Source organism: Ornithodoros turicata, chromosome 5 (assembly GCF_037126465.1).
Source record: "Ornithodoros turicata isolate Travis chromosome 5, ASM3712646v1, whole genome shotgun sequence".
In the NCBI taxonomy this organism is placed as follows: domain Eukaryota; kingdom Metazoa; phylum Arthropoda; class Arachnida; order Ixodida; family Argasidae; genus Ornithodoros; species Ornithodoros turicata.
The window spans coordinates 67,789,929-67,815,161 of NC_088205.1; the positions used below are offsets into that span (position 1 = coordinate 67,789,929).

General features: G+C 45.9%; 1 protein-coding gene across 2 annotated transcripts in view; it reads left to right on the plus strand.

Annotated features, from left to right (window-relative positions):
* LOC135394628 (guanylate cyclase soluble subunit beta-1-like) overlaps positions 1-25,233 on the plus strand; it is a 193,102-nt gene that overhangs the window by 109,110 nt on the left and 58,759 nt on the right. Inside the window, exons 2-5 of one of the 2 annotated variants that reach the window (XM_064625460.1) lie at positions 8,432-8,505; positions 12,703-12,806; positions 20,746-20,985; positions 23,415-23,580. In XM_064625460.1, coding sequence (XP_064481530.1) covers positions 8,432-8,505; positions 12,703-12,806; positions 20,746-20,985; positions 23,415-23,580 — 584 coding nt within the window. Of the gene's footprint in view, positions 1-8,431; positions 8,506-12,702; positions 12,807-17,397; positions 17,486-20,745; positions 20,986-23,414; positions 23,581-25,233 lie in introns of those variants that run through there. The other variant, XM_064625461.1, reaches the window with a different exon arrangement.

The following is a 25,233-nucleotide window of genomic DNA, read 5'->3' on the forward strand; positions in this document are numbered from 1 at the left end:
ATAAATATCGGTCTGGCCAGAGACAAAGTTAATCAGTCGGACTGGCGAATGGGAAGGCATAGCACTTGGACCATCGCTCTTCACATCCGCCGCAGCAAAATCAAAACTGCGCTTCTTTAAGTCGTGAAACATGTTTGGTACATACTGGAAGATATAATCAGATTACTATAACATGCATATGCAGAATAATCTATCAGCTTCTCCCCACTTAGCAAGCTCTTTCACAAACTGCGTTGTTCTCCAAAGTAGGAGCAGGAGATACCTTTATCTCCATTTTAATTAAGATCCCAGATAATACAGTGAGAATACAGAGTCTTCTTGATATACACAATATTTCTCCGAATAAAGGTAATGCAACCCCCCCCCCCCCCCCACACACACACACACACATACACAGACACTCCAGTCTTTCTTTCCAAACCTTATTAAACTTTCGCTCGGTACGAAAGCATATAGTATGAGACAGAGCTTACCTTATCGAAAGAAATGTGTCCGTGCATTAATGCAAACATTGCCATCTCTGAACAACACGACAGTTCGCGCAATTTCTCTGCTATCAAGGAATTCGTGCATCCATCTCTCGCACTCATGTTAGAGAGCAGTCATACGTGGTAGTGTTGTTCTTATGCACAGGAAACTTTATCCTTCTGTATTACTGAACGTACAACTGCTATTTATGCATATTTTCCATTTTCGCCAAACCCTCTCTCAAACACTGCGTATCAAACGAGTTCTTTCCGCAGATTCTAATAGGTTGTCGTCACCTGACAGGAACGGCTGATCACTGGAGACAGGAAGAGATATATATGGAACCTTTTCTACGCTTTATTTCGAAAGCAAGCGTGGTGGAACGGTAGCGAATCGATACTTTCGACAAAGACACGCGCTATTTTCACAACTTTTCAAACGTTCATAGCAAAAAACATTCCCCCCATACATTCACTTTTTCTCATGCGCTATATTTAGCACTGTCTTTGCCACGGGAAGATTACAATGATTAGATATGTTCCGCAACTAGAATAAAGCTATCAGGCAGAGGAACGGAAAATAATGGAAAATATTAGTAAATAACACAATTCCACGCACGTCAATAGCAACTTTTCCGCAATGTTTCAGTCTCTTTACCACAAGCAAGTTCGACTCCACCTTGAACCCTCGCTCAATCATCCATTTCGCTTTTCGTTCCCGTCTTGAGGAGGAAGTGTGACGTTGCTACAGGTGTGTTCAAAGCGCTCGCTCTGGGTATGATGAGCTACCAGTACGGCGTGCGGACTTCACTCCTGTTTTTGCGGATGGCTCACCCACCAAACCCAGATCCGCATGCGCCTATGTTATTGCCTCCGAAGACATGACTGGCAGTGCCCGTCTCTGGCACCCGACGTCTTCAACGTGTGTTGAGATGCATGCATTACTTTTTGCGATGCGTAAGATTGAGCAGCGTTCGGTTCGACCTGCGGTCTTCTCTTCGACACAGACTCTAAGCCTACACTCCAGTGTCTGGCAACATTGGGAATCTGCGGACCTCCCGAGTGTCCATTGTTGTTGACGAGCTGGAGCCTTACAAGAAGCTGTGGGACGTGAGCCATTGCGTAGCGTTACAGTGGGTACCTGGTCATGTGGGCATACCTACAGGAGTTAGAAGAAGTTTGGGGCAGTGAACAAGAAGACCAGACTGAGGGAAAAGCGTACATTGCCGTTCGTTTTCCTCATAGCTCACGAACGGCGTACGTCCCCACGCCCGCGACGACGCGCCTGCGACGTGACCACGGCACGATTCCTCGGAGCTGCGACCTACTACAGATAGTAGTGCTCGTTTGTTTGTCAATAACTATGTTTGGCATGTAGTTTACCAAAATACACAATACCAAGAAAACGTAACGTTAAAAAGTGTGTAGAACAACAATCTTCGGGCCATCCCAGATCTAGAAAGGTAGACCAGAGGGAAAACAAATGAAGAGGAGAAGGCCGCCCAAAAAGGAAAGAGGCATATACAAATTCACTTCATGTTATTTACTTCAAATATATTATTCATTCAATCACTTCACTCGCAGCTTTCCTTACGTACTCCAAATCAATCGGATGCACATTCTAAACCGTGCGCGCGCGCGCACGTAAACACTTCGTGTTCCGTGAGCTTGCCTTGAACAAACACCGTAGCCTTAACCAAACGAAACCAATTAGGAACCCCATCCACTCTCGCTATTCCAGTCGTCGGCTCAAAACGTTCCCCAAGAAACGAACAGCATAAGAATCCCTTCAGGGAATCTCGCTTCCTTGATAATGATAATTTTCCCCTCTTCCTGTAGCTTTACCTTGATTTCCTCAACTTTTGGAAGGCGTACGTGGCCAGATCTAATTACAAAATCCAATTACGTAATTAACGTCCGCCATTAGCGCAGACTAATTAATACTCGATGATCGCGACGGAGCGCTTATCTTTCACATAAAATACCCGCCACGCATGAGCATTTGTATCGTCTTATGTAGCAGGTAACCTTTCGCACAGAATCCCAATCAATGCAGGGACAAACGAGCCCATTGCGTGCGTTTCGTCGTAACTTCAGATGAACGCGAGACAAATCTCAAAACGTGAGGGCTTCAGCAGAGCGAACCGTAGTAATACGATTTAGGCACGTAAGACCGCGCGGAATAGGGGATGTACGCGCTACACAATGAGAAAAAAAAAAGGCAAGTAACGAGAGGTGTTGTTAAGGGAAAATTTATTATGAACGAAATACATAAGCAGTCCTCAGCACACAGTAATTTGATGACTAGTTAGTATATTATGTGTTACTTTCGCTTACCAGGCTGCGCCGATTTTGTGGGGGCATTGCGTGAAATGTCGTGTTTAAGGTGCTTTAGAGAGTGTGACGAATGCTCGTGCGCTAAGCACCGCATAAGTACGGTTCCGCGCTTTCGGCATTTATGTGTTTTGTCAGCTGCGAATATTTTTGGCATTTGAAAACGGTTGCGCCAAAAATAGATGCCGAAAAATCGGCAGCTATAATCACTAGGGAGAAGGACTATGAAGGGAGAACAGCTTGGTAGGAGGACATTGAGAACGCTAACATTTTCCGCCAACATTTTCCGTTGTTGGAGCGGTCCACGTGTACTTAAACCCTCTTGACCCACTGATCACAGTGTTACAGAGGAAGGTTTTTTTCTAAGGTAGAGGCTAGCAGCTCCGCAGGGCGGTATTTCCCGCAACGAGATGAAGGGAAAACGAAAATGCGATGCCCCGGAGGAAGAAAAGTGCAATCGGGTACCGGCATTTTGGGCATATGGCACCATATGCAAGAGCGTATCCGGAAGTTTTCGAAATATGCCGAATTTCTAGAAAAATATTCGGCGGGTGTTTTTCGCCATTTATCGGCAAATGCCGAAAACGCGGATCCCTACGCATAAGTCATCTTATGTTCCTACACTTCTTTGTTCGTGTATTTAATAATGCCCTTTCTTCTCTGTGTTTACGTTTCCAGGTGCTCTATTTGGCTCGTAATAGCCACCGCATAAAAATTGCATAAAACATATGCACCGTGAATGTTAATGTAAGGGTTATGGCGCCACCGACGCCGGGAACCCTCCCCTCCTTGCGCGAATAAGTCTTGCTGCAGGATCTTGGTGATGCTGACTCGCAATCTCCTTATCAGTAGGAACAAAGGGATGTTTCGTGGACGCTGTACCACAGCGTGTCGCCCATATAGAGAACGTGACCCACACGCTGTTACAAATGCACTAATGCAGCGGCACGACTGTGAACGGGCAACGCCACCTGGATACTGAAGGCCTGTTTATTGTCTCCTCTCCCTGTTTCGCTACGTGGACATATAAAGTCAGAATTCGTCTGCTACGGCGATTCGCCATTCTGCGAATTCAAGAACTCTCAAATGATTGCAGCTAACTTAGAACCTGTAGACTTGAATCTGTAGACAAAAAGTGCAACACGCTTTTGAGAAAATCAATCTTCACTAAGATATGGAACCGTTTTGCGCTTGCCCCATCCTGCACCATTGTGCCCTGGGGTAGTGGGCCGCACCTTATGTGGCGAATTTCCCCATTCATTATCATTAACTTATTTGTTGTCGTTGTTGTTGTTGTGTCGCTTTATTTTAAAGTTGTCCCATTTAGTACGCGCGGACGCTCAATCACTACTCGCAGACGACGGTGATTAGTCTCCATGGCTACGGCCGCCGGAAGCACGTTCGTGATTGGCTGATTCTTTACGTTTTTCTTCTAATTCTTTACGTGATTGGCTGTTACGTCACGTCGACGAGTGAGAATGCTTCCTCTATCTAGGTGGCGTTGGCACTGGGCAGACGATGTCTGTGTGCTGCCGAACTAATACACCACCCGCTGTTTGCAAACAGTCTACGTCACAACAACAGATGTCGCGACCTGTCGTTGGCAAAATAAAGCCGTTGGCAGCCGCCGATCACATGCGTTGTTTTGATGGTTGTTTCCGATTATGGGTGCTATCGCACCAAGGTGATACGAAGGAAAGCTTCATGTGCGAGGCAGATACTACCCTGACCTCCACCTCACAAAACGCGAAAATCACCAAGTTACACGACGGCAACAACCACGTACTCCTGTTTTGCCAACTATCCACTCTTTCCCAATCTCATATGTCAATCTTGATGTGACGTGCCGCGGCGGGGGTCTATTGCCAAAAATTTCTTGAATTATATATATTCAAACTCACACCCTTGAAATACGACATTCAAAAAGCACGTGACGGTCGGTCTCTACGTAATCTCCAGTTCATTTCCAGTCGCTTTTTGCTTTGTTTTTCTCAATGTCCCCCACAGAGAAAACCTAAGAAACCCATCTTCTTTTCATTGCCATCTTCTGTTTCAGCGAGTTAAAATTATCGGGAATTTTGCATCTCCACATCAGCGACTTTGCGGGTTTCCTAGTTTAGTCGAGCTTTGCACTAATGGTTAGATTGACCTAAACTCGTTACATTTCGTTTTTTGTGTGCTTAGCAAAGACAACCTGTATATATTGATCGGTTGGTTTGCTGAAAAATAAAACTATGAAGATGAATCTATAACATGCATCTAGAGTTTCTACTACTTCGATTTGTCCTCTTATGTGACATGACAAGCCGCACTTTGCGCATTTTTTCCCCGGCCCCACCCATCGCTGAATGGGAAATAAACAATTGAATTGAACTGAACTGAATGTCCAGTAATAGATGTAAGCCGTATACAAGAGTGAAATTTTTGCCTTTTTCCCGAAAAGAAACACGAAAAAGGGTTTTTTCTGCAGTTCAAAATTTCTGGAAATTTTACATCTCTACTCTGGGGTAAAGAAAGTTCATTTCACCTTACAGTTTACTTTGCTTCTATAGAATGTAAATGGCTAAAAATAATACAAACCCCCAGTGCTCGTGGAACAGGAAAGACGGGCGCACAAGGCGCTGAACTGTAAACGGTCCACGTCATCGAACCGGCACTTCTTCCTCGTCTACAGTCTGCGATGGTTTTACTGCAATTTATAATAAGATACTCGAACGTGCGTTAAAATCTGCAAGCGCTGCATGATAAATATGGGAAATCATAACATGCGCTAAGACTTTAAGTAAAATACATGCGTGGCCGCCTCGGAACTTTATTGACCGCTGATCGCCCTTTACCAAACGTCACATTGCTGGTTCTCTGACAAGCCCCAAATTCTAAAGTGCGTGAGGTGGCTGTCATCCGACAAAGCTGCAGTTTAGCCAAAGATTTGAGTTATGCAAGTATAATTTATGTTTTCTCTGATGCCTTCGAAGACGATTTTCAAAGTGAATGACAGGTGGTCAGATGTGCATTAAAATTCTTTTGATCGTCGTGTCCTATATTATAATGGGCTCACTCCGGCATCCCATATGGCTGTGACAGTTCGTACAAAGGACTGCGTTACGAGACTGTTGGGAACGCTTTACGCTAGTTTTCTCAACATTATCAATGCGAGCTTAGAAGTTTAGGAGACCGATTACTGATGACAAACAAAGCACCAGGAAATTGTGTAACCAATGACCGTTGCACCACGTTGAATTTGTTCGTTGGGCATTCTTTTGGAGACTTTTGCTATCTTGACGTATTGAGGTGTATAATATATCGGTCTTTTGTATCGCTTTGCGTCTGAAGATTGCATTTGTGCAACACTGCGAAATACGTGGAAGTAGCTTCTGGGTGTGCCCGCCTGGGTACTCTCTCTCTGATTCCTTTTTTTCTTTGTTTTTACTTTTCGATTCTTTTTTATTTTTTTCTCTATTTTTTATTCTTTGGGAATAGCAAGCCGACACCCTGTCTGGCTGACCTTTCCCTCGTTCCTCTTTGTTATCATTAAACATATCCCCCCCCCCCCTTCTGGGTGACTTCCGACATCCACGCATTACAGAGGCCTGTCCGGAATCTTGTAGATAAGTTCTCCCAATCATCGCGTCTGCTCTTGCAGTTTTGTTCTGTTCTCTGAAGGGCTGTTCTATAGTTGATGTACACGTGCTTGAAAAGTCTGTTCTCATATTTTTCTTTTTCATCATCAGCGCTGCCTTCAACGTCATCAATACTTCGTAAAGTGTCGAATCGAGTATAACTTCTAAATTGCATCTGCTGGTATGGACAATGCCACTCTAGAAATGCCAGTCACAGCATCGATCGGATGCGCTGCCTAAGTGCCGAAGCTTCCATCTGCTGCTTCTCAACACTTTCCGGAGCACACAACAGAATTATTGTCATCGTCTGCAAAAAGCAGTTCCGTCTCGATGTGAACTAACAAGCTCATATTTACCGCTCTACGTCCCGCACGCTTTCTTCACAATCACAATTTTCACACGCATATTACCACTCTTGCGTCGCGGGTTTAAAATACCTTTCGAATACACAACGGAGCCAATAAAGACTGTATGCACACACGCGCGCAAAATCAACAAACACATCGGATTACTTTTCGATACCACATACAAAAGAACTCCGTACGTCTCGCAAATAAGCGATAACAGACGTCAGAAAAAATAGCCCGCGGAGCGCGAGAAATGCCTTTTTCTCTGTGGCGCACAATATCGCATTTCTATGCTCCGTTTATATCTCGCGGCGGCGCAGCAGTGACAGTAATCAACCAACACACACAGGACCGAGCAAAAGATGAACATCAACAAACAAAACAGCAAATGCACCGCCGACAGTGGGACTTGCGGCTTGGCCACCATCCGTCATCATCTATCAGAAAGTTATCGCTGTTTACGCACATACATAACAAGCTGACCTCTGCAGCGAGAGAAGAGCGAGGTAAAAAGATAGAAAAGGCTATGTTCCTTCTTCCACGTGTAGTAGGTGATGCGAAAAGAAGGGAGCAAAGAGGGGGGTGGGATATATTCGAACACTTGATCTTCTAGACGGTGAGGGTGATAAGGTTTTGATAACAAGGATGCTCGTTAGACGCGAAGCAGGAATTCATTTTTATAGGTGGATTCGTCTCGTCCGCGTTGCAGATAAGGTCACGTGATCGCATGGAAGGCTCAACAGTACGTTAACATCGTAATCGACTTTGAAACGCGGTTCTTGGGATCAGGCATAATTTTCGAATAGTGCGGCTGGAGGGGGGGGGGATAGATATTTATTGACTGTAACGTTGCGTGAAAATGCGATTTTGCACGTTCCGTGAAGTCTCCTGTAAAGCGTGCTTTCACTGCACTGGCTTGTTGCACGCAGGAGAAGCGAACAAGCAACATGCATTTCCCCATATCCCTTACCGAAGAAACCTAGTGCTTCTGCGCTGTTGTAATGGAGCGTAATGATAGTGAACCCATACCACCGGGTTGGTTGAGATCCACACTTCGGCAAGACAGTAATGCGTTACAATCTAAAACGAGGAATGTCAAAGCATAGCGAACGATACGACAGTGACTAAATGAAGAGGCCGAGATGTGATCCTTCGTACAGTACATCACTTACTCCACCCATCGCAAGCCCATTCCTTGCCTCGTCAGTTCAAACGCTCTTGAAGCACAAGTCACATGGATGCAAACGAGTGCCAAAGGGTTGCAGTGCCAGTAGCTCCTACCAAACGCAATGGTACCTGCCATCCGAACCGCGCAGACAAAAGCAAATGTGATATTCCTAGTTAAGCTCTTTGCCTACGTCAGAGGATATCAACTTTCATTATTTGTGTATCAGCGTCGCCAGGGGACTGACCTTTATATCACCCGAGCAAGCTTCCAAGCGAAGTCCAAGTGTCGTGTAACGTCTCGACGGATGTTGCATATGTTTGATCTTTGAGATGTTTTTTTTTAATCTGTTTCCCTCAATATACATCATCCAACATATGTTAGCAAATATTCTGATTGAAAATACGAAAGAAACTAGTGACGTACATTACGGGCTGCATGCATCATGAAGCTCAGTACGGATGTCACCTGAAATTGGATTGTCTTTTATTATTCCAGTACGGCTTCATTCACTGCGCCCTGGAGGACCTGGTAACCAAGAAATTTGGAGCAGAAACATGGAAAATGCTGCTGTAAGTACGCGTTGCTTCTTTGATAAAGCTCTTTGAATTTTTGAAACTTCTTGAAATAATTTGACGAAGAAATCCTACCACGGTTTCAAAAACAAAAAGTGCATATGTTTATCATGGTCATCGCAACCAAATGTGTGTGTGCACAATGCATCCTACCACACTTCGGTTACGGAAAACTAAGCAAACGTGCACGCAGTGAAACTACAATACACGTAATGTGTATGTAAGCAAACACGCTTCACTATCGACACACTCTATTGCTTGGTTGCTTCTCCTGCCTGCTTTTTTTTTTTTTTCAATGCAGTGAACGCGCGCTTCACAGGATATGCCACGGACGATCGAACGGGCACAGGCTTTTCTCAGACTTCACTCCCTATATGCAGAACGCATTCTCCGTTAATATAAAATAGAGGGCGAATAATATAAAATAGAAAGGAGAACTGCCTGTTTCTTTTACAATCTGAGCCACTCCCGTTGCGCCAGCGCAATTGATTTAATTTTCCCTTCTTTTATAAAAACGACGTTGGTCGGGAAGTCTATTTCTCACCAACAGTTGTTAGCAGTTCTACTCGAATTCGTCCTACCAAGGCATCCTCCTGCGGTGTTTCTTAAAAGTCACGCAAAACGCGGATCCGAATAGTTTTGTTTTATTTATTTAATTTCTGCAAATATCTACAAAGAAATGTCTGCAAAGAATTATCCGTGCCGGATTGGCAGAAAAAGACCTCCAACAGTGACCTGTAGAACTACGGAAGCATAAGCCGAGTACCGTTAACGCGACACTCTACCGTGAGCAACATGAGGAAATATCAGTGATCAAATTTTCGAGATGTAGCCGGTTACAATCAACAGAAAAATTTGACTCATATTCGAACGTGTACGACCGCGGCAGAAAAATTTGCAACTCCCGATCAAATTAGAGAACGGATATTTCGGCGGGTCATAAAAGCTACGCGCAGCAACTACCGATCCGCCTAATGAAACATGCTCGCAGCTCCGTCAGGCGCAAGAAATCCGATACATATCGCGAACCGACGAATCTGTCCTGTGGCAGTACACGTAATGTGCCTTCGTTAATCGGATAGCGCTAAGGTTACGTTCGGGTGCTTTCTATTTCCACGAAGATCGCATCACTTATTAATACTTTCGGCTTCATTAGGCCAAATGAGGAATGGGGCAGAATACGCAATGTGGCCCCCCATCCCTAATGCATAGCGCGGGACAGCCGCTAGGTGACCATGGAGGGTGATGTCGTTCTTGTTAGTATACCGTGTTTTCCCATTCGTATGCGCTGAAATGATTCATAGGCTGCTTTAGCAGACAGTTCGTAACGTCGCCATGGGGATATCGCACCTTCGGGAACTAACGTCAGCCTACGTGACTCAAAATCTTGTTCGTTGAATGGGCGCGGTAGGTAGAGGATTTATACACACTACGAAAACGATACCATAAAAAAAGGTGTCAATTCAAAGATCAGCAGCGTTATGTCAGTCACACGGTGATTGAATAAGGTGATTGCTTATCGTGTTTTCGGAATGATTACTGTAAACACGCTCCGGTCTACTAAAATTCCATATTCCCTCTACACATGTTTGAACCTGTACAAAACTGCACGGCAGAAGTCGCACCTCCTACTGCGACTCAGCGTGCATTTATGCAGTGTACAGAACGCGTACGCAATGCGTCGCGTTTGTGGTTTGTAAATAAACCGTTCTACAAATTAATAAACCAAAACGTAGATAATAGATACTTCGTGGCTAGAGGTTCCTTGTTGTCATTAACGGGTAACGTCTTGCAACTGACAGCGCTGATGAGAAACATTACATCGCTTTCAAAATTAAGTGAAGGGGAAGTGCCTGAGGACGAGAACCGCAAATATTTCGAACAGAGACTGTTCTTCAGGGCACCGTCCTCATCATTGGCATAGTATTGGTATTGGCATGGCAGGGTTAGGGATGATTAAGGGTTCATTGGCATAGGCACCGCGCGCTAGAGGTCTCTGTCGATGGCAGAGACCCCTCGAGGGGAAACGCGGCGTAAACGCTTGGTACCAGCCAGGAGCGTCAAGCAGTGTTGCGCCAGTTTGGCCATTCGAAAAGAGCGATTAATTTGAAGCTGCCTGCATGGAAAGTCAAAAGGGAAGGAAAAATGGAAACTAATTCCATGTGGTAGGCTGCCGCGACAGCCAAGTTAGCGTAAAAGAGAGGCCAACTTGCCGTCAAGTTTTCGTCCTTCCTTCCGCCGCATGTAGTATGAGCAGGAACGTCGTCGACACTGGATAGCGCCTGTACGACGTTCAAGTATTTAAGAGAGCTCCTTTCACGTCATTCTATCAAACTTCCTGCTCAATGCGTTCCTTCTAACTTAGCACTAATTTTGTGCAGTTCGCATCTTTGTCAGTGATCCGTTAGCATCAGGATGCGGACTTATAGCACAACAGATTGCGTGAAACAATTGCGACGTACACCGTGCTTGGCGCAAGCACGAATTAATATAATTCGAGTTTGGCTAAAAGTGAAGTCTGCTATGTGTTAGACACCACTATTTATCTCTGTTACTCGGTCCCTATTTTAGCGGCGTGCCGGCGAAGACCGGCTTTTCGAAGCCTGGTCTCCCTTCAATATACGGGGAGGTATATGTTTATTAAGAAGAAAAAAACAAAGAAAGGACAGGTTAGCCAGGCAAAGAGCCGGCTTGCTATTCCAAAAAATTGAAAACAATAAAACGGAAAAGAAAAAGGAAAGAAAGAAGAAAACACACACTAGAACAGCTGCAGAACAATATACAGCTTGCCTGCTAATACAGGGGAATATGGTAATATTTGTCGGATGCGAGCTGCATTTCGTAAACCACCGTCATTTTGTGTAGGCATATATTGTCGCAATGATCTTATTATACGTTGCCAAATCTTGCGATCTCGGTTTCCAAGTGACGACTTTTTTTGTCTTCTTCCTATTCGTCCTCCGAAAAGGAACAGTCTCCGAAGCATGCGTTTTTTTTTTTAGAACATATATATTTGTAACGCACAAGTGTGGCATGCAATAACTAAAGTAGCGGCCATGTGAAAGCATAACAGTGTTGATAGAACGTGGCATGGCACGGTGCATGACTTTGCATGGCCGCTACTTTCTTTATTGCAAGCCACAATTGCGCGCTACAAATATATACATTATAAAAAAAATGCATGCTTCGGAGACTTCCTTAGGTAACCGCTAGCCACCTTATCTTTCGGAACGCTCGCCCATGTCTGTCATCCCGTCTCGTATTGTCTCGTTGTTCTCTGGTGTTCTCTGGTGTAAAGATGCCTTAATTCACGTAATTCCCTTCCGCAATCGAACAAAGCAGCTTACGCAGTCCGTTACGGACGCAGTCCGTTCACCTCTGTCGTAAAAGGGGCAATGGACTTTTCCTACCCTCCGGGCTGTCGACTCACAATACCAAGGAACCATTAACACGTCATCGCTAACCCTTTAAATACCACGCCAATGATGAGGACGGTGCCCAGAAGAAGAAAAGACTATGTTCGAAATATCGGCGGCTCTCGTCCTGAGGCAATTCCCTTCACATTTCCTTACCGGCCGATCGCTGGATTTCCTACCCTTCTACCTCTTTCAAGATTAGATTTTTTCAGGAAACGTTCACGATACACAGCTACATCAACTAAATGAATCAAAGCCCGATTGCATCAACCTAACGAAAATAAATGAATCCCGGCACAAACACAATTTGGATCTGTTGTTCGTAGTGACAATTCATTATTGCAATGCAGGTCGCGAGATTCGCGCGTGTTTCGTAGTTATTAAATAAGAACCCAAATATTGGGAAGTATTCTTTGTAAGATTGAGAAATGGCAATCGTCGAAAAAGCCAGGCAGTTGCAAAAGCACATCCTCTCACCTGTATATTTCGGGAAAAGTGGGAATTTCACGCCCTTAGGCACTTAGGCACAATTTGTGTGCTCCTGCCTCAGAAAACTTTACCATTTACGCTGTTTATATTTGTTTACACTGGGTTCCGAAACAAAGTAACTTTATATTGTGTGTTGGGTATTCAGTCATCTACAGTGTCTTCATAATGTGATTGGTTACAAGTGTCCAGCGTAACAGACATATTGTTGAATATTATATTCAGATTATATATTTTTTTTATTTAATTGTTTTATTATTATTATTAATTTATTATTATATATATATTTCAGAGAGAAGTCCGGTATCACGATGCACGGAGCTTCATTCTTGATGCACAAAGTGTACACGGACGATATGACCCTCAAGCTCGTCGGAGCTGCGTGCGAAGTGCTTGGTAAGCAACATATATCAAGGATATTCTCACCCAATCTCATCGTCATCATCTATTTATTTTACTTTACCTATTTATTTATTGGATATCCTCATAAGGCGATAGAAGCAGCTTCGTTTACAGCCGGAGGTGAACCGCATCTCTAAGCAACAAAATAGGGACCAAGGTGGTGCTTAGTTAAGCTATACGTCAAGTAATAACTATTACTTTTTTTATACCTATGGAGAAATGATCCCAGCGAAAATAGTTTGGGAAAATAGTTACAGGTCGACCACCTCTTCGCAGGATGAACATAATCAAGATAAAGAGTTTTTCTTTTCTTTTTTGTTTTAAAGGTAAAACAAAATTATCGCTAACTAACAATTGAGCGAATTCAGCTTTTCAGTCTTATAGAAAAATGTGCGATCGAAAGGTACGTCCAGTCGAAGTCTGTATGGAAGATTCAGTGGCAGGTGTGCTTTAACGGTTGTGTGCAGTCTTTGCTTCCGCAAGATTTAGTCGTTCAACACTGATATCGATTTCTTTTTTTTTTCTTTTTTTTTTTTCCTGTTAAGACATCTTAGTCAAGTACAGAAGCCGTCGTGCGCATAACGGTGTGTTGAATCTTATGGCAGGCAGGATTCGAAACTAGAAAAAACCTGATACGGAATAAAAACTCAAAAGCTCAAAATCTCTAAGTGCTTGTACGCGTGTGTCAGTACATTAAACATCTCCTGAACGAAAACTCAAATCTACCAAAAGTCATGCCTATATTGTTTGCTTGTAACTCAACTGTCTTCTTCTAAGTTTATAACGACTGCCTTTTCACGGAACGGTTTTCCCTGGGTTTTCCGAAGACTTTCCAGACGAATGCCGGCACAGTTTCATCTGAAGTCGGCCCAGGACACATACTAACCCCCCTGCCCCCACTATCTTCATGCTGTCCTCTCTCCATCTGTCCACATCTGTACGCCGCTCATAGCCACAGTTGCTTCGCGGCGCAAACACGGACCTTAAAAAACTGTAAGAGTGCAGTCTTGATTGATTGATTTTAAAAGAAAAAAAATGGAGATGGTAGTCTCGAGCCACTCGGGACTGGCTACTCCAGGACGCGTTATTAATAAAAGAAAGGGAAACTACACTAACCTCGACGCTTTGAAACGCTTTGAAAGAATAAATGGGAACATCATCACCGAGCTTGTCACCAAAAGCGAAGTCTCAAGGCACTAAAAACAAAGAGTGTCACAATGTGTCAAACAGGTCCGTCGAGACAAGAAATTGCACAAGGGCGCGCATGGCAGGTATGAGCTGATTTGCTGGCCAGCACCCAAGAACCTTTTCGGTGGAGTATGGCCGATTATCCAGGCGAGACAGGGACGACACAAGGGTACATCGGTGTGCACTGTACCTCGGGCAGTCTTGGAGTATATGATCCACGTCCTCAACTACATCACACAGACTGCAGTTGGGGGACGGGACCATGCCGAGCTTAAACAAAAGTCGTCCACTGTATGGCACGTTGAGGCGAAGCCTGTAGATGAGCGACGTGATGGGTCGAGGAAGCGCTGACGGCATATAAAAACGGAGATCTGGGTCCACCCTGCGCAGGAACGACGTAGAAGGGACACTTCTGCGCCAGTGTTCACTGCACAGACGTCCCATGAGAGCACCAATTGCTTGCTTCGCGTCCGCTTGGGTGAAATACGTACGGTGCGTCGGTACGCCTCGTGCCACATGAGCCCGTCTCGCAAGTAGGTCGGCAGCCTCATTCCCAGGGACGCCACAATGACCTGGGATCCACTGCAAGGTGATGTTATGTGTCTGTGTGACAGCACATGAATACTCCCTGAGGACGTCACACACCAGTGGAGCGAGGGAGCTCGAGCCCAGGGTGCACTGCAGAGCTTGGAGGGCGGTTTTGGAGTCACTGTATATGGTCCAGTGCATCGGTGGTTGACGGGACACAATGAAGGAAAGCGCCATAAGAATGGAATGCAGCTCGGCCACAGCAGCCGACGTCGGGTGCGACAGCTTAGCGCTTCGTTCAATCGACAGCTCAGGGATTACGAATGCACAGGTAGAGCCGGTCTGTGTCGATGAGCCATCAGTAAAGATTTTAATTCTGCCTTCATCGCGATGAAGCAGACTCAGGGTGAGTTGGCGAAGAACAATTGTTGTAGCCGATTTTCTGGAAGTCAAGCCAGGGACATTGACATGCACAGATGGTGCCTGAAGGGCCCATGGAGGGACTGCGGGTAGAACCAGTTTTTTATGCTTTGGAATGAGGCTGCGGTGAGCTAAAACGGCTTGGCAGTACCCGGATGCTGGTCGCCGAAGAATGTCGCGCACTAATGTGTGACGGTAGTGGCGAGTGGAGAGCCTCATGTAGTGCCCAAGAGATTGTGCCGTCCGCATAAAGATCAGCGAAGGCTCCTTGGCTTCAGCCATGACAGGGGCAGTTGACGTTGATTTGTGGACACCAAGGCACTGTTTCATGCTCTTTGCAAGGACGGTTTCCAACACTTGTTCAGACGAAGGACAAAGACTATGCAACACTGGAAGATGGTACATTAACATTTGTCGTATGAGGGACCGGTGCAGACCAAGCAATGCCCTTGTAGAAAGCCCCCAGCGGGCACCACAGAGGTATCGCAGGACACTCAGTCGAGACTCAGCTCTACCTCTTAAATGAGCGGATACTGATACAAAACATACGCTCTCCACACACATGCATTTACAAGAAGGCGTACAAGTAGGTAGAACTCATGATCCTGTTCTAGACGGCTAAAAAAAGTAACCCATCGCACTTTAGCTTCAGAAAGTGAACCAGACTGTTAATTGGAAACTCAAACCCCGGAATGTACCGAAAAGCACAGCAACGGTAGCTTTCAGTCGTTCGTTCGCTTACAGGAGCACGTAGACCGAAGTTCTAATAAGGCCACATATACTTCTCTTCAGACAACGGCCGATGCAACGCCATGTGTTGCGCAACGCCTGTCTTCACAAAAAGAGCTCTAAAGCAGCGCTAAAAGACGATGCCTTTCTTCCTTCTCCCGAATTGGGAGCAACAGCTCTTCTCATGACCAATCGATATCGATTCCACAATCACAAAATTTCGAATTCTCTGAATGCTTCGCTCGCTGTGCTCCACGTTCCGCGGTGTGAAACTTTTAGTAGAAATCGAATCCTTTCGCATCACGTCGCAATCAAAGAAAGGTAGCAGCATTGTGTTGCGTGATAAGCTAGGAACGTGATTCGAATGCCACTAAGATAAACGGGATGCACTCCGTTTCCCTGCGATAGAACAGACGAGTGTGACTTTCCCCATTTTGGTTCCGAGCTTTCCGAACGTCCAATAATGCGAAATCCTTTAGAAACGTCGAGCGCATTGGAAATGCTTTGTAGCATTGTGACAACAAGGAATGCGGCGATGGCGAGGTTGAACGACACTGTTTGCGTAACATATCACGCGGGTGGCCTAGTAAAATTTTATTTATAGAGAAGCAACGAACATCAAGAGCTTCCTGTAAACATGATGAAAATAGTAATTGTTCTGAGGCTGGAACACACAAAGGTACAAACACAACACAAGCCTCAAGTTGCCTAGGAGCATGAACAGTTGAAATACGGCAGCCATCGAAAAAGCCAGACAATCCATATTTCCATATTTTTCTTTTTTTTTACCAACCAACCAGACAACCGGTAGAGGTGCGTGGTTGAAATCCCACCGCTGTCTGCCTTTTCGATGACTGCCATATTTGAACTCTCCCTGTAAAACTTGGCTTTACACATCGGCAATTTTTGATACTTTCAAAGCACACGCTACATGTGAATCCTAAACAAGGACTAGATAAGCTGTGACGACGTTTATGGGGGGGATATCATTAATGCTGATAAAAAAGGGAAAGGTTAGCCATGATGTAGGCTTGCTATTCCAAAAAGCAAAACAGAAAGGAAGAAGAAGCAGCAAAGACACTGAAAATTAAGAAGAAATACAGGAAAATACAGCTCCTTCACTAACCGTTGTGCAGCCAATCATATAGGAGGTGTTAGTGTGTGCCCGAGAGTTTAGCTTCCCGAAGGAATCGTCTCAGCGTAGACGTGACCTCAGCGTGGTTTATGGGTTTCTGAGAATACGATTGACAAAGTATAGTTGCGCATATACAATAATGGTTCTTTCTGAAATCAAAATTGCGATCTGAACGGAATCGTCTAACTATAAACGTAAGCAAAGGAAGGGAAGAGGCCTTCGAAATGTAACAGAGCCGAGCGTCACATTCAGAGGTTCCAATGTACATACAGTCGTAACGTTGTCTAGGTTAGTCGGTTGCCTGCCCCATCATATACGCATGCGCGCGTGTGCGCGGATGATGGTGCGGGTGTTGTCCGCAAGAGGTCAATCCTCCAGTGACCCAGCGGACGAATTTGAAACTGTAATAGTAAACACGGATAACCCCCGTATCCGCAACCCTATGGGGGGGGGGGGGATATGTTTATTACGAAAGAAAGAAAAAAAGGCAGGCAAAAAGGAAAGGTCAGCCAGACAAAAGTCGACTTGCTATTCCTTGAAAAAAAATGAAAAAACAGAAACAGAAAAGGAAAACGACGCAAGCGGCTCGTGGGCAGCAGGGCGGCATGAGTGCACGATCGTTCAGAGGCAGTCTAGGAGCCCAGAGTCACCCAGGAAGCATAATAGCGCTCTGGTAACAGCCCATTGCTTCTGCCCTACACGGCCCAGTAGGATGGCCAAAGAGAGGTCTCTGTGCCCCAGGGCAGATAGGCGGTGCATGAGTGCAGTCCGAGGAGCGGCATATCTTGGACAGGTCAAGAGTAAATGATGGGTGTCGGCGTCTGTGGGGCAGGAGGGGCACGCCGAAGAGGGACGCTGCTTGATCTTGAACAGGAACGGTGGAGTACGGGCAACATTCAGGCGAAGACGACGGAGAGCTGACTCTTCCTTTCGAGACAGCCGTAGCGACACAGTGAAGGCCATCTTCGGGTCAATGCGGTGGAGGAAAGTGTTGGCTGCGACAGTGTTTTCCATGAAAAGGCGGGTGTCGAAGGAAAAGCGCCGGCGGATGTGGATGTGGCAGACGGAGGGTGATAACGGGATGACAGTGTTGCACTCAGCTGCGCCATGAGCGCGCCTCGCTGCTGCGTCGGCACGTGTGTTTCCCGGCAAGCCAATATGGCTTGGCACCCATTGAAACCACACGGAGTGGGCGGAGGTGACGAGGAGGTTGTGCACAGTCAGGATCAGTGAGCGGATGTCAGAAAGAACTTGCGAGCGAGGCGAAGACAGTGCCTCCAGCGCCGACTTGCTGTCTGTGAGGACTGTCCAGCTTCCAGGTGGTCGAGAGGATACAAGCTTCAGTGCTTTGTGAATGGCTACATGCTCCGCTTCGGTGGACGACGTTTCGTGGGGAAGCTTGAAGGCTTGTTCGATGTTTTCGGAAGGGAGGAACAGTGCTGCTGTGGAGACGCCCGCGGAGACCGAGCTGTCGGTATATATTTGCAGTCGCTGGCTGTGTAGGGCGTCCAGGTGCTCCAGCACGAGGTAGCGCAGGACAGGCGGGGGATGGTCGTTTTTGCTCGTGATGCCAGGGATATGTGTGTACACAGTGGGTGTGACCATCGACCACATTGGTGGGGTGTAAGGCGAAGTAGACGCAGTTGATGGGACCGACACCTTCAGTCGCCGGACAGCGGCACCGAATGCCGACGCAGGGCAGTCATGGTCGATTTCCCGCAAGTGGTGGGCGGGATGACGAGTAAGGTATCGTGAGTAGGCGCGAAGGATTTCCAGGTCGCGCAGAATGTGTGATGGAGACTTCTTGCCCTCTGCTAGAACCAGGTATGTCTCTGACGTTTTGGGAACACCCAGGCAGACGCGCAGGCTGCGGGCCTGGATGTTGAGAAGCTCGCGTTCATTAGCTTTGCTTACGGCGTGGAGGACTGGGAGGCTGTACCTCAGGGTTCCGGTCACCAGGGAGGTGTGGACGAGCTTAAGGCCGGTGCAGGTAGGGCCCGATGACGTTCCAGAGATCCGTTGCAGGACATTGACGAGGACAGACAGCTGTGAGGAGAGAGCTTTAATATGTTTGGACCATGTGAGGCCCCAGTCGATTGTAATGCCCCGGTACTTGTGGTGTGGCACGAACTCCACCGGCAAACCTGCAACCCGTAGCGGGAACTGGCGGAATGATCGGGGCGTAAACGCCATGGCGACCGTCTTGGATGGTGAAACAGACAGTCCCCGGTCGGAAATATACAGGACAACATCACCGAGGGCTCCTTGCAGGCGATGCTGAATCGCGTCACGGCGCGTGCCGGAGGTCCACAGGCATATGTCGTCGGCGTAGATGGTGACATGACGTTGCCTCGGAAGTGAGCTGCTGGGGAGGCCATGACAACGTTGAACAGCGAACAGCCTACGTAGCTACGTACAGCGAGACGGCGGTGAACACAACTTCACCCTATGATTCACCCTATGATTCATACACCTAGATGACTATAATGATGACGGTGATATTAGAGGTAAGCATGGAGTCAAATATAACGTCGCTTAAACTATACAGGGTGTTCCATGAGAGGATGTCATTAAATTCCTAAAAATAGGTTTTACTTCAGAAAATTATGAAACTACTTGGAATACACTCATACATACTTTTGTCACAGATTGAGGCCGTTTGCATTGGTGTCACGCATTAATTAGGCTAATTTTGTTAATTGAACTCGCAAGTTAGCAAAGCAGAGATCTTAGCACACTATTCCAGTCAAAATCACGGGTTTTTCACAAGATTTCTACAAGAATTTGACACATACCTGAAAGGGGTCTGTTGAAACGGGTGAATAGAAACGAGATTCTTTTGTGCAATAGGTTGCTGTGTAACATGTACCTCCTCGGCTATGCTGTCTGAGGTTTCCCTAGGTTTTACGCACCGATGCTTCAGTCTCTCTAGTTGGGTCGTCTGCTGCATTCTGCATCCCAGAGGATGGAGCTGAGCACGGCTTCAAGCTCCCTCTGATGTCATCTGCTGAGGCCGAGGCATTCGCACTACTGGCAGCTTTGAGACATGTCTCCTCGTGTGCGCCCAGGGCCTGGTCGGTCCTCACTGACAGTAAAGTGGCTCTGGAGGCGCTGGCCTCTTACTCTGCCGCAGTCATCAGTGACACCTATACCACGATCATCGCCCTGCACTCTGAACTTGTATCACTGGGACACGAAGTGGTGTTCCAATGGATCCCGAGCCATGTCGGAATTTCAGGCAATGATCGTGCTGACGCTCTTGCTCGGCAAGCCCACGAGGCTGAGCAACCAACTGTCTTTCCCCTTGCGCACTCTATGTGCCAGCTGAAAATCCGCCGCTTCACTGCCAACCGCACACAGCTCTTTCAGCAAGAAGCTATACGCACCAATGCCTTCCTCAAATCCATTGACCCTTTAATGACATATGCTGTGCCTGGCCGCATCCCGCGCATCGAGGAATCGCTGATTCATCGGCTGCGGCTGAATGTGGTCCGAACTCCTCTCCTCCTATTTAAGATGAATCAGCACCCATCACCTCTTTGCCCAACGTGCAACGTAGAAGCCGATGTGCCACACATTCTCATTGCCTGCCAGCTGTACGAAGTCCACCGATCGAGTCTCCGGCGCCGCCTTGCTCATCTAGGCTACCGAGAGCTTTCCCTCGCGGTGCTACTTGGCCCTACCCAGCACGCTGAAGTCACGTCTGCGCTGACACGATTCCTTCGGGAATCTAAACTCCTGGGCATTCTCTGATGCGCAACGATTAGTGAAGGAGCTGTTACTTCTGTATTTTTTTATAATTTTCTGTACCCCAGCTGTTTTCTTCTGTTTGCTTGAAAGCATTAGGGAATAGCAAGCCCACACCGTGGCTAACCTTTCCCTTTCCTTCTTACTTTGCATTAAACATATTCCCCCCCCCCCTTTCCCGTCAAGGTCTGGACCTGGATACCTGTCTCGAAGCATTCGGGGAGCATTTCCTGTACTTCTGCCAGCAACACGGCTACGACCACATCTTGCGCGTCTTGGGATCAAACATGGCGGATTTTCTCACCAACCTGGACAACCTGCACGACCATTTAGCCTCAACTTATCCGGGAATGCGGGCCCCATCTTTTCGAGTGATGCCGGGCCCGAACGGGGAAATTCTACTTCACTACTACAGCGATCGCAAAGGTGAGTGTCCTATTATGCATTAAAAGGAGCACTACATATTTTTCTGTTTCGATAACGGCGGATGAAGCAACGAAATAACATGCACTCTAGCGCTCTTGCGAAACGACGACGACCATAGCTAACCCCTAGCGTGAGAGTGAAGACTTATCTGCACACCCTCTAGAAACAGGGCTTGCCCTCTCAGCCCAATTTTCCATGTATTTGAACTATACTGTTTCTAAGCAATAAAAATATCTAATCTAATATAAAAACCCCGTTAAAACCTTCAGAGCCCGTATATATGTGCAAAATATTTTGCACTGCGTTTTCTGATGGATTACTTGATGAGTGAACCAGGGTTTCGAGCAGTGCTAAACGTCGTTTCATTAAGAACCATCGCTCAACGGTATCGTTAAAAACCATGCTGCGTGCAATTTCTAAAGGTGCAAGGCTGCATAATGGACTAAAAACACAAGTACATAGAAAAGGACAGATAGCTCAGGTCCCCATTATTCTTGTCCTCATTCTTGGTGCTACCTGTCTTCATCTTCTTGTCCCTCGTCTTCTTGTCCTCATTCACTCGATTAAATGACACGGGTGTCCTTTAATCCACTGAAGTCCTAATCCACAGGGTCTGGTGGTAGGTCTACTACCAGCCCCTAAGCACTTGAACTTTCAGTAAGTCTGTGCTGCTTAGATGACTTCACATTTACTTTTCTGCTTTTATGGATTATAAGGAAGGGTACTTCGCCGCCGAGTAACTTACGTACTTCACGAAAGCCCGGGATGGGACGGACTAAGTGAATGATGCACGATGCTACGTACAGTATTCTGGACAAACTTAACAGTAAAACAGGTGGACGCAAAATGTCGATTAGTGCAATAACGTTTCAGCCAACAGCAAAACTTTCACTCATCAAAATTATGCGTACCTGCCCCTGAACATTCTCCAACGGCTATCTCTCAATTTCCTACACTTTGCAGTTCGCTACATTTTGCCCTCGAGCCTTTCGATCTTCAGCTTTTCACCGCGCGTTACATTCCACAGAGTAACCATAAATAATACAAGCTGGTGCAAGTTCGATCTGCCTGCGTTCATTCCTTCCTATTCCAGAAACAAATCTAAAATGTTCGGAAACAAAATTCCAACGGGAACAAATTTCTCAAATGACACCCATTCGTTGAACGGACGGGTAATTATTCTACCAAGTAATCACGCCTCAACATTCAAAGCGATACAAAAAATCAAAAGCCTCGTAGCTACGCAGAATGCGCAAGTAATGCGCTCGAAACGTTTACAATTCAGCTTCGTCGAGGGAATTTACATAAAGTATTCGATCAGTCGGACAGCACAAGTTCAATTTGCATGACTCCATTTCATTTCGCTTTATTATGCCGTACCTCCGCTCTCGACTCACTCGACCATGTACTTTTCTCCCAGGTAACTAAATATATGGTAAGAGCGTTTAACCCTGTGATCGCAATGCAGTCACTTTTCAAGAAATGTGAGACAAAAATAGCAATCGCGGGCAGGTTCCAGCGCGGCTGCATTGCGTATTGGCGTTGTTTTTTTTATAATCTGCGATATCTTAGAAAGGAGTTCAAGTGCATTCTTTTTTTTTTGCGGAATCAAAGATTATGTTACCTTGACACCAACACAAAAGCAACGGAATTCGTTCGTCGCGTTGTCCGTGATTTATGTGTAAACATGCGCTTTGCCTCGTCTCTCCTCCTCAAAAAGACGCTACAACGGCGACCTCCTATTGGTGTCCTCAAACGATTTGTCCAATCCTCGCAGGAGATCGTTTAAGGAAACCAACGGGAGGACGCTCCGCATTTTCGCTGTTCTTGAGAGGGAGAGAAGAGGGAAGCTATAAACTAACGGTTTCGTTCGCGAAGATATATTTTTCTAGCGTGAGATTGGCTTGGGACTAACATCTCCTTTTTTCTTTCTTTTACAAATCAATCAGGCAATCTAGCGTTAGATTAGAACTCTCGTTCGAGGCACCCTTACTTTGTCAGTCATCACAAAAGCGAGTCAAGTACGAAATGTGATCTTTTGTCATCTCCCGAGCGCAGTAGCAAAGTTTCTAAAGTCAACAACGAGAAAGCTAGCCTCATTGAGCACTAGAGATCAGCGACATATACGAGCCAATATATATTTCATGCAAACAACTCCTCAAAGGGCTATATGATTTTAAAAATACATGGTGAATCCCGCAAAGGCTGAAGGGTATCGTTACAGGCCAAATACTCTGTCGGTAGCGAACTTGCGAGTAGAGCACCTGAGAAGTTGGATTTCTCCTCCTCTTTTTTTTTTCTTTGCAAACAAACAAACAAACTGTCGTTTTAGTAAACGTCCATAAAATTCCACACTCGTAATACGGCAACAGGCAGACATCGAGACGTTTGACTCTACCTCCTTTGAATAATGAATGCTTCTTCCGCAGCTCTCCATCCCATCGTGCTGGGAATTGTCAAAGTGGTCGGAAAAGAGTTCTTCGGCACCGAAGTGACGGCAAAAATATCCGAGGTCTCCGAATTCGGAGACAGAGCGCACGTCATCCTGGAAATAACGGAGGCCAATAAGGAGGGGAAGAGCAATTTGCTTCCCAGGTAAGCATCAATCACGTTCGCTGGAGAATAACTGAATGGGAAATTACATTAAAGAGACGAACGGAGTTCCTGTTCTGTTTTGTGCGCGTGGCTCTGGGTTTCTAATATTTTGGGGGTTATTATTCGCTCCGTGTTTACCTCCACAAAATCGCTAAGTAAAAAAAAAAGGCATATTGTTGCATCAGTACAAAATAAATGAGATGCGAACAACAGAAATTGATGATGCTAGAACGCATTGAAAAGAGGGACTGACACGTCGGACAACGTTCAAGTTCTCGCATTCAGTGCACCCTAACACGATCAGTTTTAAAATACATGCTTTACAACAACAATAACAACAACAATAGATGATGACGATCAGCATGCTCTACACCTTCTATAGCAGAAATAGGGAATGTTATGATGGACTCTAAAATCAGAGCTTCACTGCACAACACGCCAACCAATGCGCCTGAATGATACAGTTCTGATTTTAAGGGAGAGCGGGATCAACGCCTTTTTGTGACAATCAACGCGTATCCAAATCGTCACAAAAGGACGTACGCGGCCAGTTTTCAACAAATTAGGAACGGAAACGATATCATTCCGAATGGTGGTTCTAGTAGAGCGAGGATTTTCGTGCAAATAACTCGTTTAATATAGAGCGTGTTTATGGTGGTACAACAAAAATGGCCACCAAATCTGCCGTTTTTTTTCGCACGAAAGGTGCTGCACCAACTGTTCCGCCCAGGCCGGTGTCCATAGTTAACGTGAACACCCTGTGCGTATGGAGATGCGGTTCTACAGAGCTGTCAAGGCGGCCTATACCTACCGCCGCATGACAGGAAACTGCGTCATAAAAACAGCTCTGATGGATTATTCGTTCACCTTATTATTCCTTCACCAGCGCCTGGCAAAGTATACAGTGACGTTATTTCTAAGGCAAGAACCTCGTTTAGATAGCCGCGAATCGTCCCTGGAGGGAAAATTCAATTTCCCGTAGCGTTCTGTCTAACCGCCGAAGAACCTCGTAGCAGTAACAAAAAAAAAAGAGTCATTAGAAATGAAAATAAACTTTGCGGGAATTAAAACGGCCCGAGTTAATACTTCTTAGCGGATTGTCTCGACGCTTCGGTCGACAATGCGCTCCAAGAAGACCGAACAGGTGACAGAATTCTCACAACCATTGTAACATAGTAGGAAAGGGAAGATTTCGCGGAGCTGCACTTCTTTGAAGAGGCACATCGACAACGAATGCGGTCGACTAAGCGGTCCCCCACGACTTTTTTTTCAAGCACGCTGGCCTTTGAAAGTATTCTTTGTGCTGTACGAAATGTTCGTCTCTCTCATCCTTCTTTCGCCTTTCTTTTTTTTTTTCGTTCTAATTATTTACTCGCGGAATACCAAGTTCACACACCGTTTGGCTGACCTTTCCTTCTCTTTTTTTCCCATTTTCTCTTGTCTTCTGATAAACATATCCCCTCCTTTTCTTGCGAAATGCATAGAAGGTTAGGGACATTTAGCAGGGCTAGGGAGTAAATTATTTCAGAGTTAGGGACTAAAATAAGGAATAATTGCAATCTAGTGGCCTAGAAGCTGCAGTTACTCGCCAATGTACTCCTTTTTTCCCTTAGAGCACCTTTGTCCTGAAAATCTGTCAACAGGAACAGACAT